Below are 18449 nucleotides of genomic sequence, written 5' to 3' on the forward strand. Positions count from 1 at the left end.
TAACTGTTGCTGTCAGCAGGTTTATTCCACTTCGATGCACAGTGTTGCCAACAGTCTGCAATGACAAATGAATTGCCATTAGGCCAAATATATATTGCAACAGTAGAGGTTTAAACCAAATAAACTTAAATATCCAAAAAAGGCAAGCTTAAACATCCATCTGTGGAAATACATTTCCCCAACATAATAGATATAATTCAAATTATGTAAATATAGCATCACTTGGCTTAAATAATGCAAGAACTCAAATTAAGTTTCAATAAAACACATTAAACAGAGACGTTTTCTGGGTCAAATTATAATGAGTAGCTTTTGGAGCCATCATGCGGTCAAATAAATAAACTACACCATGGCTTCAGCCAGCGGCACGCTGCCGATCACATGTACACATGAGGTATAGTGGCGACACAGCGCACATGCAGCGAAAATCCAAACCGTAGGTAAACATTTTTACCATAAACTTTTGAAGACCAATAGAACTGTTAGATCTAAAATACTTCTCTCTGCAGCTTGTACAAACAAACTGAGTGTGTAATCAATAACCAAGCACCGAATGTGGTAACTTACGTTCAGTCATTAACTAAACGCTCGGAGCATCAAGGGTTGTCACTATCCGAATCGTACAGGTAGCACGATCCGTTCCATCAGCTCATTCGCGCACACGCGTACAGAATAACTTCCGGTAGGCAATATTTTGTTTTTCTTACTTTTTTATTCTTTTGTCTTTTTTCGGGCAGGGGGTTTCTTTATGTGTACCTTTGTATTTGCGTAAATATTGCATATTTTACAAATAAATACAGAAATATGTAAAAAAAATAAAAAATAATATATATATATATATATATATATATTTATATATATATATATATATATATATATATATATATATATATATATATATATATATATATATATATATATATATATATTATTTATTTTTTTACCAAAACAGCCACAGCATCACAGTGACCCCGTCCCTCTAAATGCCTAACCAGAATTTATCTAATCTCCCCCCTAGTCTTCGGATGTTACCGTGTAGGGTTTTTATGCACTAAAGCCCAAGTGTCTGGACCATCCAGACAACTGCTCTAACCACGTTCACAACACTCTAAAACACAACAAACCCCCACAACAAACTCCATAAGGGAAGTCATTGTTAAGCCTAACAGGGACAGAACCACAGCGACTTACTATGATTGTGTGGGAGCGATCACTCAAACTGCTACACAAACACACGCTCTTAAAACAGGTATACAATGGCTGCTTCACTCACCAAACCAAGCACGTCAACGTCCCCCAACAAGCCACAGTAGATGGAGGTTTTTGGTTCTCTTTTTGTCCTCCTGTTGAGATCTGGGATGAATCGTCCTGTAGCTCTGACGTAGCCTCTTTCTGTGTCCTCTTTATGGCTATCTTTATCTTGGCTTGTTCGGGCTGTACTGGGCTTATCATTTGTTTTGGCACTGGTTGTGCTTTGTTTTGGGACAAAGCTGATGGTGCATGGTTTACAGAATAGAAGATGTTTGAAATCAGCAGTTTTGCACCTGACCAATTTAGAGAGAAACCATCTCTGTTGAACAGATGTCTCCTCTCCCAAAATATGTTAAAGTTGTCCATGAAAGTTACAGTTGTTTGTTTGCATGTTTTTTTTTCAGTCATTTGTTTAGCATCAGAACTCTGGAAAAAATCTCATCTCCACACTTAATGGGTGCGTGAGGGCCGCTGAGAAACACCTTGACATTAAGGCCATCAACTAGATTTAGCAGACGAATGTAATCATCTTTCAATACTTCTGATTTTCATATCCGTACAGCATCACCCAGGGCTTCAGCTTGTATTATGAGTTTTTCCAGAGTTGGGCGTTCTTTCCAGAACCTTGGAAGGATGTCTGATTTAATCAGATGTATCAGATACATCAGACACCAGGGTATTGTTCAAAAGGCTATAAACCAACACCTCTGTGTTTTTCTTGTTACAAAAATGCTTAATCCCATTTACAGATCCATTGCATAATATTAGGGTTCTGTGGCTTGCTTTTTTCTGGTAGCTTGGAGTGAAGATTGTTGACATACCTTTTATTGTTGGTGTGATCCTCCTGGGTCTCATGTTGGAGCAGAGCGAATCTGTTTAGTAACGGAATTTCAACATTTCCAGCAGGTTTACTCCCATTATTTGTTGTGAGAACAGACCATTGTTGTTTCACTTTTCGTGGGACACCTCTCTGTAGTGCCGGACAGTTTCCTTTGTCTAGGTGGGGGGTTCGTTGATCCTCTGGTCTTGCACACAGAGTGGTCCAAGGATTCTCATTTTCCTCAGGGAACTGTTTGTTCACAGAGTTGCTGGGCTGGAGGTCACCGTTCGGAATCACAAGCAGGGTTGTTTCATTTCCATACGCAGGGTTTACATCATAATTTATTGATGTAAACGGAAATTCGATGCAACGAAATTTCATTCTATATGCCCTCTGTACATATAAAATGACAAAAAAGTTGTCTAAGTTTAAGTCTAATTGTAATAATTCACTTTGAGTCAGCAGATTTTCTGCTCCATAACAGTTATTTTCTGTAGAAGCGTGTCAAGGTCCTCTGTGGTGAAGGCAGGCATCTTTTGCTGAGTAGCTGGAATCGGGTGGTTCTTCTCCATATCCACTTCATGTTGATTTCTTTCTATGACAGCATTTTTCCTGCGAACTGACCCCCTGTGGGGTGTAAAGAGTCATCTTGTGTGAATTAGCTGAAAATTTAAATAGTCCACACAAGAAAAAAAATCAAAAAAGAAAAAGAAAAAAATAACTACATCCAAGCTTTTGTAGTTTTGGCTAAGAGATGAAAAGTGAAAGGCACATAGACACACATATCAATATTTTTCAAAACCTAGTAGTGCTAGTTATTTGCTCCATTTCTTTAGCTAGTTTTAGTCTCAGGTTTTAGTTGCATTGCCCCACAGGTTTGTTAGAGAACACTAACGAACAAACATATCAGACGACGGCGCAGCGGGGAACCTACCAAGACATGGTCGTCCATCTAAACTTACAGACCGGGCAAGGAACCTATGAGTCAGAGAAGCAGCCAGACGTGAACACACGGGCGTGTGAATCATTTCTATCTGCAGTAAAATTGTCACAATATTCAGTATCTATACCACTTCAAAATGAGACAAAAAAACTTGAACTGCTGTTTGCATCTAAAAAGAATTACTTGGACGTGAACATTTTGTTCAGGAATCCCAGAAGCAGCGGAGTGATCAGATTTTGCCAGATTTATGACATCTATTTAAATTATTAAAAAACTTTAGCGAAATTATGAGCTAATTAGCTAAATTATGGCATTTAATGCTTTGTGCTCAGACATTCACCGCAGTTAACTGGCCTGACCTCAGACGATGTCTTTGAGTTGGGGATTTCCTCTCTGGTGATCACGCCAACGCACCAGCAGTATCCGGTGGAGCCAGAGAACTGCAGCGGGAGGAAGTGGCCGTCTGCGTCGCACTGTGGTCAGAACCCTCCAGGGTAGATCATGCACTGTAGGCACTTCAAGTCGCAGGGTCCTGGTGAGTGTTGAGTTAATTTGTACAGTTCAGCTCAGCATCAGAACAACACAAACTGTGAGAAAAGACAGCTCATGCCAAGACAGCTCATGCGGATGAGGCCCGGAATAGGAATCTGCACAACAAAGATGCAAAGTCACAAATGAATTATTTTTAAAATAACTTGTCACAGGATATATCGCTGATTGTTAAAGATGATATAAGGCAAACAGAAAAAGTAAACATAAAGTGAAACCGAAAACGGAACCCAAACTTACAAGTGACCAGAAATTACTTCAGATTAAATTTTACTGTCAAAACCTTAACTTAACCCGTTTTCTGTTTTAAACAGCGAGCCAACGTAGTTTTATTAATAAAGGTGCAACATGGCATCATTTAAAAGAACTAGTGAAACGCCTGGCAGCTGCATTTCAATTATATTTATTGTCATTATTTAGCTATAATATCATTTTGGCGAGACTTCAGGTCTGAATGCACATATAACATACAAACATAAATAAAAAAACTCAAAGAATGAGAATTTTTAGAGAAGACACTCAGAAATGTAAAAACAGTACGAAAAAAGCTACATTTAAGGTTATGCTGTACAGCAGAGGAAATTGACTTATCTAAAGGGGAACATATTGTTCACTTAATATAGCATATTCAGATAATACTGAGATCTTCAAATACAAACGAAATGAAGAGAAGCAGCAGTCAATTCACAGAGCGATGTAAATAATTGTGCAACCTGCATGAATGTACCAGAAAAGCACTCCATGAGAAACAAAAAAGTGTGAAAGTATTTGTTAACATCTTATAAAAGGGATATGTTGAAGCTAAAAAAGAGGAAGAACTGCAGTCTAATTACAGAACAATGTGAAAATGCTTTCAACTAGCTGAAGGCAGTTCAGGGGATTTTTTAAATACCATTTATCATTAAGATGCACAAATAATAAATGGTATTTAAAACCCACCTGAGATCCTGTTTCCTTTCTGCTAAGAGTTTGCAGCAGTAATCTTCCTGTTAGTAAAGGTTTAAAAGCAGAGGCTGTGCATCATGGTCCAGTGCCAGCAAACATTTGCATGCGATTTAACTGAAACTCAAAGAGTCTAACAACTTTTGACTGGACTGGGTCTCTACAAGTGTTGTATCAATTTTAACAAATACAAAATAAGCTTTTAGTTGAAAAAACAAATTGGTAAAACTGATCATTTCTTTCCCACATTGGCAAACACTGGAGGATGTTTCCTCCACAACATTGACTCATACTTACTACCGTTTTTCAGTTCTGGTTCCAGATGTCAGCCCACTGTTTAAACTTCCTCTTTCCACGCCATAACCCCCTCCTCCCACCCTCATATTTCATTCTTTTTTCCCTTTCAGTTTTATCAGTTTATGTTTACTCCTTTATCAGGACTGTACTCCGGAGCAAATTAGGTAAGACAACATACATTTAAAGATATTGAAGGGAAACATAAAAGCTCAGCAGCAGTGCTTTCAATTCAGTGACAACAGAAATTGCATCTGAGGTTAGAAATTGATAGAGTCTGGATTTTTTAACCTGAGTGGAAGTCAGACGTAGGAACAAAATACTACAAGAAAGATAGTTGAATAGTTTGTATGGTTCTGTATTGGATGTTCACTGCAGAGCGGAAAAATCTGTTGTTGAAGTAATAGATGTCCTTTATGTCTACGGAATCTTATCATTGCAATTCATGAGATGCTTTAGTTTAGATGATATTGATACATCAACGATGTATCTGCCTCTTTAGAAAAAATGCTTCTCAGTCTCATTACCTATTCAATAACCAAACTCAAGAATTAATATGCTTTAATCACTGGTCTTAATTTATAGCAAGTTTTAAAAAACAAATTGGATTTTGCATTTTCTTCTTTCAGCTCTTCTCTTTCAGCCATAGAGAGTCATGTTAACCCTAACTGTTGCATCTTCTTTTCATACAAAATGTCATTTTAAATGTGATGGATGATAATCACACTGATCTATTCTCTATAGTTTAATAAAATCATCCTGTGACTAAATTTACAGGAGGACTTTGGTCCAGAAGGAGCTTTTGAGTAATTTTTCTCTCTCTGATGGGAACATCTTTTGACCTTAACCGGAGCAGCCCTAGATCCCCATGTCATGGCTCAGCTGATGGGGAATACATCAACACACTGTGGTTGTTTCAGCCTTTGGGCCTGGTGGGGGAACACAGATTAGGACGTCTGTGTAAATTAATTTGCAACTATGCAATGTATTGTTCCAAAACAACCAGCAGAGGGAGGCTCTATGCTGTTAAAGTGGACCTTTGGAGGCGGCGAAGAAGACACTTTGCTACAGTTAGGAGAGATAAGATAAGATAGAAATTTATTGATCTCACAATGGACAGATTTACTTGTGACATCGGCTCTTATAAGCAACAGAAGGTGCACAAAGGAGGAAAAGGTGCATGAAGTACATCCAGATGTATACAGTGGATGGGGGAAAAAAATCAAATATCAGAATATCAAATAGTTATTGCACAGTTATTGCAGTGCTATTACACCAGGTTATAGTACAGTAGCATTGCAAAAGTAGCAAACGCAGTAGCTAACGAAGACTGCAGCTGTATTAGACCTAAACAGCCCAGTACAGCCAGAGAGAGTCCTTACTCATGAACTTGTAAAGATGCTGCAAACCAACCTTTCCAATGCATTTTAAACACAGAGTCAGAAAATCCCATTTTTGAGTTCCAGTATGTTTAAGGTATAAAGGATAAAGGATTTTCCTCTGATTTGTTTTATTGCATTGAAAGTTTGAGTGGAAATGTTACAAATGTTCAGTATTCTTTGGAAAACATGTCCACGTTTCTTCAGGAGAAGTTCATGTACAGTTGCCTCTACGTTTTTGACGTTGATGTGTTTTAAACCCAAACATTATAATGTGGTGCTGAGTAGTTTCTAAGATTTCAGCAACGTATGAGCTAACGTTCATGCTAACCTGAGCATAATTACCATTTTCCAGTGACTGATGCACACTTACATCTCACTGTTTAAGTAATTATTCTTAATTTTGTATCAATAAATATCAAAAAAAAATTCTTGTGAAAGGTTACATAAAGCTTACATATATACATCCATTCTCAGCTGATCATTTACTCCATGTTAGGTTTTCAGAAAGCAGCTCGTTGTGGAGCTCATTTCTCCTTTTCTGTTTGTCGACTTTTGTTCTGATAGGATGGGCAGCAGGATCGTCGAAAGGGCTGATGTTACAAAAACCAATCAGTAATTATTTCATGATGGTTTTGGGTCATCTATCCATTTTCCAATGCTTTAATAAAGTTTGCATTGTTCAGATGTCACAGTTAAGCGGCTGAGCAACTTGCAATAAACAACAACCAAGCGTTTAATTGAAACTGGTCGACATAAGCCCAGAGTGGAATGTGAGTGAAACGGCCAAAGAAGAACTAATTTTTGTTCAGATATTCGTTATTACATCCTGCCCAGATGCATAAAACCCATTATAAAACCAAAAATAAACTGTATTTCCTGTTTAATTAAATCACTTCCCCAATGTGTGAGTTTCACTTCTTTGTCTTGTACAGTTCAATAAATCTGCTCAGCCTCCCTGCAGCATGAGACACCTGACTACCTGCTCCCTGACCCTCCTGCTGCTGCCATCGCTGATCCAGGGTCAGATGTTAGACCCCGATGATGGGAGGCCGTCGTGCGATCACTGCGACCTCCACCTCTCCTGTAACTGCTCCTTCAGCGGATTCACCCGTGTTCCCACGGTAACAGACCAAGCTCTGAGCCTCGACCTCTCCTTCAACAACATCACAATGGTGACCCAAGATGATCTGATGGGACACTCACGACTGAGGGCTTTGGACCTCCATGGTAACCATTGCTTTCAGTGAGTCTCGCTGCATCGGCCAGCAGGACGTGGCTGAATGCAGACGTTTGTGTCCTGCAGGTAACAGACTAGCTGTGATCCATCCATCAGCGTTCGACTCTCTGTGGAGCCTGGAGGAGCTGGATCTTTCTGGCAACCTGCTGACAACTCTCAACCACAACTGGTTCAGTAAGCTGGAGGTTCTGCAGCAGCTCAACCTGCTCGACAACCCGTACAGGTGAGGAGTTCAACAGAAGTATCTGAATGACCCGTCTGTGGCAATGTCTGCAGCCACACTGCAACCTTATTGCTGATCTACGCACATCTCCACATTTATGAGCCTGGTGGTGACACCTACAGGGTATAATGGGGACTTATTGGGAAAACTGCTATTTTACGTACTTGACAAACACTATTTGCACATAGGGATGCACAAAAATGGAACAGCGCTTAGTATAATTTATTATAATCAACCCAGTCTCACTGAAAAATATGTAATATCCACCTTGGTCCACAGGGGGAGACGTAGTATTGTCACAATTTGGTTCTTCAGGCTTACGTTTCATTTGGCCTATTCATTTATGTTGGCTTGCAACCAGGTTACATGAGTAAGTTTTCAAAGCGAAATAAAGAACATGGTTGCTGTTGCCCGTGGAAAAGTAAAGATTTAAGCAAAACCATCCAGAATCATTTATTGTCACTGCGTGTTACCATGGTGAAATCATTTTCTGGGACATAATCCGGCTTAAGGCCCATTCATACCTCACGTAAAAGACGGATACGGATACGTGTGGAGTGTTTCATACGTTCTAACCGTCGATTTCGTCCGTATTTTGACACGAAAATTGGGAGCTTACGATTACGGACGAAACGGAGCAATACTACCGGAAACGGCGGGGGCGCTATTGAGTTTGTAGTACAAAATGTCAACAAAATTACGAAGAAGGTAAGAATTCTGGGCTTTAAACAATGGCGGGATTCGAGGAACGACTTGCGGAGCTTGTCCGCAACTACCCACACATATGATGTGTCGTGTCCGGGGCACAGGGACAAACAAAAAGTTTACTTACGGAGCAAATACAACAAAATCACGTCTTGGACCGTCGCCATGTTTGGTCAGTGACGAATCATTGGCGCTCAGCACTGCCACCTAGAGGAAATATTGGTTATTGCGCACCTCAACGGACGGAGGTATGAAGGAGTCAACGGATAGAACGTACGGACAGAAATACGGACCTGTAGGCCAAACGTATGGTATGAATAGGCCTTTAGTGTGCACACAATAAACAAGCAGTAAATAAACAATGGGCACAGTTAATAACACACCAAACAATCTGTACAAGGTTGTTTTTTAAAGATATTATAGCATGCAAAACAAAACAGTCTTTAGGGTCTGCTAGGCCTCGCATCGAGTTCAGAAAATCAGTCCTATTTAAATACGAAACTGTGCAATGAACAGTCCTGATAGTTAATGTGCAATACTCTTAAACTTTAATATACAGAACTCTACATGAATATGTGCAATGAAACAACTGCGTTTATGGGATTGGATAAACTGTTTTACTGAAACATTAGTTCAGACACAGACAACTTTAACTGAAGAGGCTGGCAGAGCACACAGGATCTGGAAGAGACAGGGTACATCACACAGGAACATGAGAAGCAATGAAGAAAGGAGGCATTCTGGTCATGATTAGTTGGCTGAGGCAGGTACATATAGGCTGGTGACAGGTGAGCTGAGTAGACTAATTAGTGGCAACAGGTGAAGATGATCTAGAGTAGGATATTGGATAGAGGGAGACTAAGCTGGTTGGATAGTGGCTGAGAGTTGACATGCTGACAGGAAAAGTTCAGAAATGTCCAAAGTAAAACAAACAAAAACCTAAAACATGACAAAAATGTGCTGTACTAATAAATTTGCCTTGCCTTGCATTGGCTATATGCATTTCGATTACATTTCTAGCGAGAAGTGTGTATATTATTTTCATAATCTTTGTTCAGGGAAGGTATGTAACCTTTCCTTTATTAGTTTCACCAAATATTTTTTCAGAAAGACATGACGAAGTGACATTTCTTACCTACTCCACCGAGTGCCACCGAGATTCTGTTACATATGAAAACAACATTTAAGCAAAACATCTGCAGTTGGATGCACTTTGATTACATTTCTAGTGAAAAGTATGCTTGATATATTTCTAATCTTCATTCAGATAAGGTAGACAAACTTTCATTTATTGTTACATCTCAGAAAGACGTCAAGCAGTCACATCACGTTGCTAGGCTGTTCTCATGGACAAAGCAAGTAATATCACCAACGTGTGCGGACTTCTGCGCTCATAAAAACAATTATTTAAGAAAACTATTGGAGTTCTATGTTTTTTGATGACATCTCTAGCTAAATATATTCATAATATATTTATTATCTTCATTCAGGGGAGGTAGGCAACCTTTCATTTATGGGTTTCACCGAAGGGTTAAGAGTCACGTGTTGTACCGTGTGTAGGCCGGACAAAAAGCGGGGTGCATTCTATTTACTCTATATCTATCGCCATACTTGCAGAGGGAAATGCAGCATTTAAATACAAGATCTGCAATTCTTTACATTTTATGAAATTTCTAACAAAGAAATATTTAGAATATTATTTTAGGAAGCGCCAACAATATTTTGGACCTCGTTGCACCTGAGAACCCAAGGAAGCGGTGCAAAAACGAGTAGAAACATCCAAATCAACTCTGCTTTTGGTCTCTTCCAGCCGCCTCAGTTCTTCGTTGTTTCAAGGACTCGTCAGACTGAGAAGGCTGAAGTTTGGAGGTTCAGATCTGAAGGAGCTGAGGACTGGAGATCTGTTGGGTGTCACCGAGCTGGAGGATCTCACTGTGCATGCCAACAACCTAGTCAGGTGTTAACGCATTAATCCTTTACAACGCACTGATGTGACAACCTATAAGCATCTTCTTACAGCTAAAGGTTAGCCATTTCAATCCTTGACTTTTCTCCGTTCTTTGCAGGTATGACTCTGGCACATTAGGAGACATTTGGCCTCTGGGTCGTGTTACCTTAAGCCTCCACGGCCCGTTCCTAACCAATGTGGCCGTGGCTGCAGCTGTGCTCGCTGACATATCGTACCCTGAGACTCCGATCACTCTAGAGGACCTCCATCTGGTTGGCAATCAGTCAGTCCAGCCCTTCAGAGAGTCGGCCAAGAGGAGGATCAGGTTTGATTGTTATGTTCTTCTCGTTTTGTTCCTGCTGTAACACAAACACACTTTATTTTTTGCATGCCTCCAGAAACTTTTTTTGGTGTTGTTGCTCTTCAGGCATCTTTCTTTCCGCAATTTGTCTGTGTCTGACGAGTCGAGTGTCGACGTACTGGTGGTTTTAGATGGAGTCCCACTCTCACTGCTCTCCTTTGAAGATGTCACACTGACGGGCGAGGGCAGGTAGGAAATCAAGACATGAGAATTACCTGCCAATATTTCAGCACTCAATGCATGGAAATCATTGCCTCCACCAATCAATTAGCAGAACAAAGAAAATATATCAGTGAAAAGTGATTTTGCTCTGGGGAACACAGCCCAGAAAAGCAGACTGTCCAAAACTAAGAAAGCCATCAGGTGATCTTCAATGATATTTATGAAATATGTAAGACCTTTCAACAAACATATCACATTTAATATTTTTTACCTTGGATAAATTAACCACTCATCAGAATAACCATATATAGAACTGGTGAAACACATTGACGGCTCAGTGAAACCTGTTAAAATACTCACTTCCATAAACAGTAGTATTCTTGGTGGATTCTAGTAAGATACCAACAGTGACACCTGCTGGTCTTAATGCATGATGACAGGTCATTTTTGACAAATCAGAAAATGAAGGGCACAATGATACTGAAATTAACTAATTTTATATTAGATGTGGTCCCCACAGAGAACTACAGGATATTATGCATCCGAGTAGTTAAATCTCATTGAGATAGAAGGTTTCAGCTTAAAGAGTGACATGTTTTAAATAGACATAGCAAGTCTATTTCTGTAGACTGAATCACTGGCATATTGTCATAATTTTTGGTCTGCTTCCATTACTCCTGTAAGTCCATGTTACCCAGAAACCCAATATCATCTTAGCTTGTTCCTACTTTTTGTTTCTGAGGTTATTTACACAGGAGGTAGAATATTGTAGGTACCAGAAGAAACTTATATAGAGATTAGGAAGGAGTATCTACTGTTACATAGTCCTATTGATACATGTTTAAATAGTTACTGTTGTGACAAAAATAACTTTTTATCTACAGCAATATTTTCATCTTATTTTTAGATAAATAGATAAAATTTGCCATCTGTCCTGACATAATGTGATGACTTTTATTTCTAGTTAACTGTGTGATTCCTGCTCTGTCTGTGGCAGGTGGGAAACAGCCAATTGGACCGATCACAAAAACATTGATGAGTTCTTTCTCAGAAATGTTGTGGTGCTAGATGTCTTCAAATTCACCTCATTTTTAATGCTAAAGTTTCTTCTGCAATACCCAAGGAAGGTGTCTCTTATAAACGCCGGGGTAAGCATGTGCTGATAGCAACTACTGAAAGTTTTCCGTGCTCTTGTATGAACCAGTCTTACCAAAGCCAAACATCAGCAGGGGAAACCGTTCTGTGTTGAAACTGCTGGAGTTGTCATTTCTTAAGCTTTCTTTTAAAATTTACTTTATCCTTCAGGTGTTTCTAATGCCATGTGAGACTTCCAGACTACTGGTAAATCTGCAGTACCTAGACTTGTCCAGCAATCTACTGACTGATCTGACCATGGCAGAATCACTTTGTCATGGAGAGAAAACACTTGAGGAACTCAGAGTTTTAAACATCAGTGGGAACCCTCTAAAGGTCTCAGCATGAAACTCAAAGTAAAATCTCCAAATTTCCAGGCATCCAATTACCTTGGTTTCAAGGGTTTGTCCACTTCTGTCTACATAGTCTTTGTCCACGATCAACCAACTGGTGGCCAAACTGAAACTGACCCACCTGGACATCAGCAGAACCGGCTACAGCTCAATGCCCTCAAGTTGCTCCTGGCCTTCTACTTTGAAATACCTCAACATCTCCAGAGCTAAGCTAAGATCCACCACGGACTGTCTACCAACATCACTTGAGGTAAAGACACTGATCTTTGAAGAGGTAAACCCAATAAATTTGAAGCAGTTGAATCAAAAACCCTCTTAAATTCCTTTGTGCTTCAATAATTACAGGTGCTGGATCTAAGCTACAATGATCTCAAAAGCTTCTCCCGGGCCTTACCTTGGCTGAGAGAACTCTACCTGTCAGGAAACAAGTTCTTAAGGTTACCTGCAGGACAGAGCTTCCCCAATCTACAAACTCTTACAATGCAGGTTAGAAACAATACTATACCTCCCAATCAAGTCAACTCTGTTCTCCAGGCTTTGAAACCTGATTTCTTTATTTTCAGTTTAACACCCTGAACGTGTTCAGCCTCCCAGACCTCCGGTCATACAGACGACTCGAGAACCTCCAAGCAGGTTACAACAAGTTCATCTGCACCTGTGATTTTGTAAACTTTCTACAGTCCCAGCTAAAAGGAGGAGGAGACGTCAAGTTAACAGACAGAGAGGACGGCTATGTCTGCGACTCCCCTTTCCATCTGAAGGGAGAGGCAGTGAGTCAGGTCCGCCTCTCTGTCCGTGATTGCCACCAGGTTTTGTTTATCTCTTTGTGCTGCGGGGTTTTCCTTTTTATTGGAGTGCTGCTATGTGTTCTGCTCTGGCGACTCCACACCTTCTGGTACATAAAGATGACCTGGGCATGGCTCAAGGCCAAGCGATGTTCCCAGAAGCAACGGAAAGACACCGTGGAGTCAGAGGGGTTGCTGTCCTTTGATGCTTTCGTTTCCTACAGTGAAAGGGATTCTTCCTGGGTGGAAAACTTCTTGGTACCGGAGCTGGAAGAACCAACGTGAGTATTTTTTTAACCATTTGCCCTGATGCTTTCTAGACTGGCAGTGCAGTCATAACAAAATATATGGAATTTACCCGGTGGACATTTTTCAGTTCCAGTTCATCAATGTAAACGGGTAAACAATGACCTCTGCATATGTCAATATGAAAGTTAGTCCATAACCTTGTTTCCTGCTTGTTTCTTGCCAGTGAGGATGGTTCCAGGAGTCCCAGTTTCTCTCGGCCGTTGTCTTTGTGCCTCCACAAGCGTGACTTCCTTCCTGGACAGCCGATTCTGGACAACATCATGAGCGCCATTGAGCACAGCCGACGGACTATCTTTATCCTCTCTGAGAACTTTGTCCAGTCCGACTGGTGCCGCTATGAACTGGACTTCTCCCACTTCTGGCTCTTTGACGTCGGTGGAGACGCTGCCATCTTGATCCTGCTCGAGCCACTTCCCAAGGACAACATCCCTAAACGTTTCTACAAACTGCGCAAACTCATGAGCTCCACAACCTACCTGGAGTGGCCTCAGGAGGAGGACAAGAGGCCAGAGTTCTGGAGGAGTCTGCGCAACGCTCTGAAAAGAGACGGCGACTGAAAAGAAAAGAGTTGGAAAGGATAGAGGGAGATAAAGATAAATAAAAATGAGTGTAGATTCAAACAAAAAACAGTAAGAAGGAAAAGTATTGACATATAGTAAAACTTACCCAATTAGCTAACAAATTATTCATGCTGAATTCTTTTGAATAAAGAGATCCAAAGCACCAATACTGTTACTTATGTCACCCCTATGGGCATTTTAAAATGTCCAGCACTATTTGCATCATTGGAGAACAGGTGGACGGGGTGAAGGACAAAAAATTTCTCGGTGTTCACCTGGACAACAGACTGGACTGGAAACGCAACTATGAAGTCATCTACAAGAAGGAAGAGGGACAACTCTACTTGCATCAGAGCCAGTGACTTATAAGAGCTCAACAAGCCCATAAAGAAAGCTGGTTCCGTTCTGGGGACTCCACTAAAACCTCTGGAGATGACTGTGAGATTTCATGTTTCAAAAAATGTAATATGTTTCTAGTCAGAGGCTTCCAGTGTCATATAGACCGCTACAGGAGATCCTGGCACCTAACACTTTTTGGAGAAACTTGGATTATATGAACTGCAAAATATATATTTTTTTCTGGGTCGATTAAGTAAGAAAGTAAGGTCGAAATGTTAGACCTTACTTCATTCCCCCAGCTAACAGTGTAATGTTTACTGAAGAGGTTAGTTGGTGCTTGGCTTCTGTGAGTACTATCATTTTACCAATAATAAAACCTGGCCACCAGGTGGAGCTGTGGATTTGTAATACTTTTGGGACCCGGGTCCCAGGAGAAAGGTTTAACTGTAGGAAACTACTGTTAAGCTATGAAAACTAAAGAGAACTTAACTAAAATGTTCTAACAAACTTCTCAAATAAGATAAAAACTTGGACACAAATAAAAAAAGATAAGAAGCACAATATATTAAACATATACAGAAAAACTATGATACGCCTATTACACCAACAATATCATCTAAAGGGCAGTTTGAGTTTTTTTATTCAGTGTTATTCATGATTTTGTATAAATTTGATAAAAAGGAATTTAGTGCAATATTTTGCATATTGTACAGTCCTGCAGCTCTCACAGAGATGTAAATTTTTCGTTCCCTTTTCTGAATGCGTAATGTATTTACTACTTTCAGGATGGAAGGACCATTTCACCCAGTATAACAAAAAGCGTTTCTGATCAGCTTAAGTAAGTGTTTGAGCTTTAAGGGTGTGACAGGTCATCCAGTCATCTTTCATATAATGCTAAAGGCTGAGCTTAATCACTTTCTAATGCAAATTGAAGATGTGTTTGTTCAGAAATGCTATTGATGTTCCTTAGCACATTCATATTGAATTTAATTATCTTGGTTTATCTGCACTTTTATGATTTTATGTCGTGCACTTTGGTCTCCTTGTTTGACTGTTTTTAAAGGGCTTCATAAATAAATAAATGAATGAATGAATGAAATAAAGGCAAATTTGCATTACTTTGGTCTGGACTGCTTCAATTTGTATCCACAGCCACTCGTTTTCTGTTATACGTCTTTTAAAAAAAAGCGATGAAAACTCCTTCAGCTCCCTCCAATGGAAGATAGTGCTGATTGCATGTGACTGTGTGTTCTGGCTGCATGCATCTGTAGGTGTGACAGTTATTTCATTTAATTTATTTTCTATCAGTTTGACAAATTAACCAACCTTGAATACATGACACATCCCTGGAACATAATGATTTTTAGACCCGTTCAGCAGATGCGTTTGTTATGCAAATTGTCACACCTGAGCTTCATCACCATGATGAGCAGCGGCCGCCGTATAAGGACAACTACTTCCTGCCTTCTACCTCCTGCTTATCTGACACTGATTAACCTAACCATTGACTGACCTTGCAGATCTGACCAAGAGAGCCACAAAATAAATTCAACTTAACCTTGCCAACTGCTCAGTCTCTGTGTCCATCTGTGCCTGAAGTGTGTCAGAAATTTTGGTCTGTGTATGAGCACTTGGTTGAACATCAAGCTTCAAGATTTTTAAGTTGTTGGATGATCCACAGCCATGCCGCAATGTATGACACTTCAGGAGTAAACAAGGCTACTTTTATGTTGACTTTTTAGCAAAGCAAAGGTTATCTCTGAAGATCAATAAGTCACAGAACCGGACAGACTGGTGCACTCCTCAAAAGTATTACATTTCCACAGATATGAACGTCTTACTAAAAAAAAATGCTCCTCAGACAAAATTGGTTAAACTGGATTAATTGAAATATTCTTTTCATATTTTTATTTGTATTTTCTCTGCAAAACAACAAAAAATGCACGACAATTACGAATATTACTCTAAGGAGCACAATATATTGTGCAGCTGTGATCAATTCATGAGACATAGGTCAGACTTTGGACATGGCACCCACATGTTCATTTTAAGTGCACCCAATAGTACTTGAACATGGCTGCAACCCTCCGGTCCGCATAACTCCTCCAAGCAGCTTACCACTAAAGGATGACTCAACATCAGTGTTTAGTTTAAACATTTATTCTAAATACGGCAAATAAATAATCACAAGTTACAGCGCTGGACTCTTACTTTAAAACACGGGCAACGTCCCGAAGATGATGAGCCTCAATAGCATGGCAACATGACTTTCTCTTCTGTGCTAGGATGAGGCGCTCCATGGTCTTCATTAGGTGGGAGGTCAGAGTAAATTTTACTTTAATTGAAAAGAAATTTGGTCCCAATTAAATATAATCAAATTTACCCCATGCCAAAGTAAAACTTAGAGTAAAATTTACTCTAGAGCACATCTTTTATAAAAACTACTCTTACCATAGCTTGAGTCCAAGTAGAACGAAATTCAGTCTGAATGGAGCAGAATTTGTCATATAAATAGGAAAGATTTTTACCCAGAATTGAAAAAACTTGTATTCCGAAAAGTTTACAATTTTGCTCTGAATGAAAACAAATTTCACTTCTACTGGGAATGAATTTTATTCCATAAAGTGTGAAAGTTTATAAATATCTTTTTACTCTGAATAAAGTTATAAATAGTGACATGATTTTGGCTTGTTCGTGTTTTGGGGGCTGATAGACTCCTGGTTTCCAAGAGATAATGTCCTATTTTCTAAATTAGGTTTTTGCAAAGTAAAATAAGATACAAAGAAGGGACAGAAATTGTTAAATTGCTGGTCATAGTATGTTATCTTATCAAGCTTCTATACTTATGCACAATATAGAATTAACTACAGTGGTGATCAAGGATATTTGTAGGACAAATTACATCATGACTGCTCTTTCTTGGGACCAAGACTGTATTTTCCAAATAACCTTAAAATGGTCAATAAATGCTTTTCATAACATTTATATTTCGGTTAGAATGGCTAAATAAAGTCATTGGGAAAATGTAACAGTTTTTAACGAGACTTATGAAATCAAGACAAACACATTGTGCTCCCTGTGTAAAAACGGTAATGTCAATCTCAACAGGGGCCCAGCACACGACAGCGTAGAGGAGGGCTGAGGCCACCACAGAGTCATAGAAGGTCTTAAGCAGAGGTCTGCTAATATCAAAGGACCTCAGCCTCCTCAGGAGGTGGAGCCAGCTCTGGCCCTTCTTATACAGAGCGTCTGTGTTGTGAGTCCAGTCCAGCTTATTGTTGACATGAACACTCAGGTATTTAAAACTCTCCACAGTTTCTATGTCCTGCCCCTGGATGTTCACAGGTGAGTGAGGTGGGGGTCTTCTCCTGAAGTCGATCACCATCTCCTTGGTCTTACTGGTGTTTAGACACAGGTGGTTCTTCTTACTTACCTGACTCCGCCAGATAGATTTGCTCCGCATATCCATCTGGAAACCTTCCGTTGAAGTAATTTTGGGAAGGGGCGAAAATACTGGTTAGCTGATTGGCCTATGTTGGTGATAGACGGGCCAAATGAACCAATCAGATTCGTCGTCGCTCGTAACAGAGCGACGACGAAAACACAACCACAAGCCAAGCTACTCTTGCTGCTGCAGGTAAAGGCTTGTTAGCTCAGCAAAGAAATACTCTGTAATTCCGATAAAACTTGCTCGATAGCCGCGCTAACGCTAGTTTCATCGGCTGAAGCCGCCATGTTCTTTAGACTGAACTGTCGCGCTTCCCGTTGCGTCACACCTCAACCCGTCTCAAAGCCAACGCTGATTGGACGTTCGTTTGGTGAACGGCTCCAAATTTTCTTTAACGGAGAGTAGCCAGACTGATCTGCGAGTGAAACCTTGAAAGCTCGCGAGATCAGGATGGTCTCACGAGGCTATCTTCTCACACCAGTCCACAAAGTCAATGATGACCGACCGGTACTCCAGCTCGTTCCCTTCAGACACACAGCCCACAATGGCCGAGTTGTCAGAGAACTTCTGAAGGTAGCAGCTGTCCGTGTTGTAGGTGAAGTTCGAGGTGTAAAGGGTGAAAAAAAAAACAGAGACAGAACGGTGCCCTGGGGGGCCCCGGTGCTGCAGAGTGCCACCTCTGACTGACAGCCATGCAGCCACAC

At 40.2% G+C, this 18449-nt stretch overlaps 1 protein-coding gene across 1 annotated transcript; it reads left to right on the forward strand.

The window, feature by feature from the left end:
- The first annotated feature begins 7073 nt into the window (after positions 1-7073).
- On the forward strand, positions 7074-14324 carry LOC105917580 (toll-like receptor 2). The gene is made up of 11 exons (XM_012852429.3): positions 7074-7408; positions 7485-7641; positions 10157-10303; positions 10413-10619; positions 10722-10844; positions 11815-11965; positions 12123-12287; positions 12378-12554; positions 12650-12790; positions 12868-13370; positions 13562-14324. Exons 1-11 carry the CDS (start codon positions 7144-7146, stop codon positions 13953-13955), a joined length of 2430 nt encoding a protein of 809 aa, XP_012707883.2. The 5' UTR covers positions 7074-7143; the 3' UTR covers positions 13956-14324.
- Positions 14325-18449: the final 4125 nt, after the last annotated feature.

This window comes from Fundulus heteroclitus, unplaced genomic scaffold, assembly GCF_011125445.2.
Source record: "Fundulus heteroclitus isolate FHET01 unplaced genomic scaffold, MU-UCD_Fhet_4.1 scaffold_71, whole genome shotgun sequence".
NCBI lineage: Eukaryota > Metazoa > Chordata > Actinopteri > Cyprinodontiformes > Fundulidae > Fundulus > Fundulus heteroclitus.

Coding starts and splice junctions, on each gene's coding strand:
- LOC105917580 (XM_012852429.3), top strand. CDS start 7,144: ATGAGACACCTGACTACCTGCTCCCTGACCCTCCTGCTGCTGCCATCG. Junction 10,620..10,721: donor TCGGCCAAGAGGAGGATCAG/GTTTGATTGTTA, acceptor GTTGCTCTTCAG/GCATCTTTCTTTCCGCAATT. Junction 12,555..12,649: donor GTCTACCAACATCACTTGAG/GTAAAGACACTG, acceptor CAATAATTACAG/GTGCTGGATCTAAGCTACAA.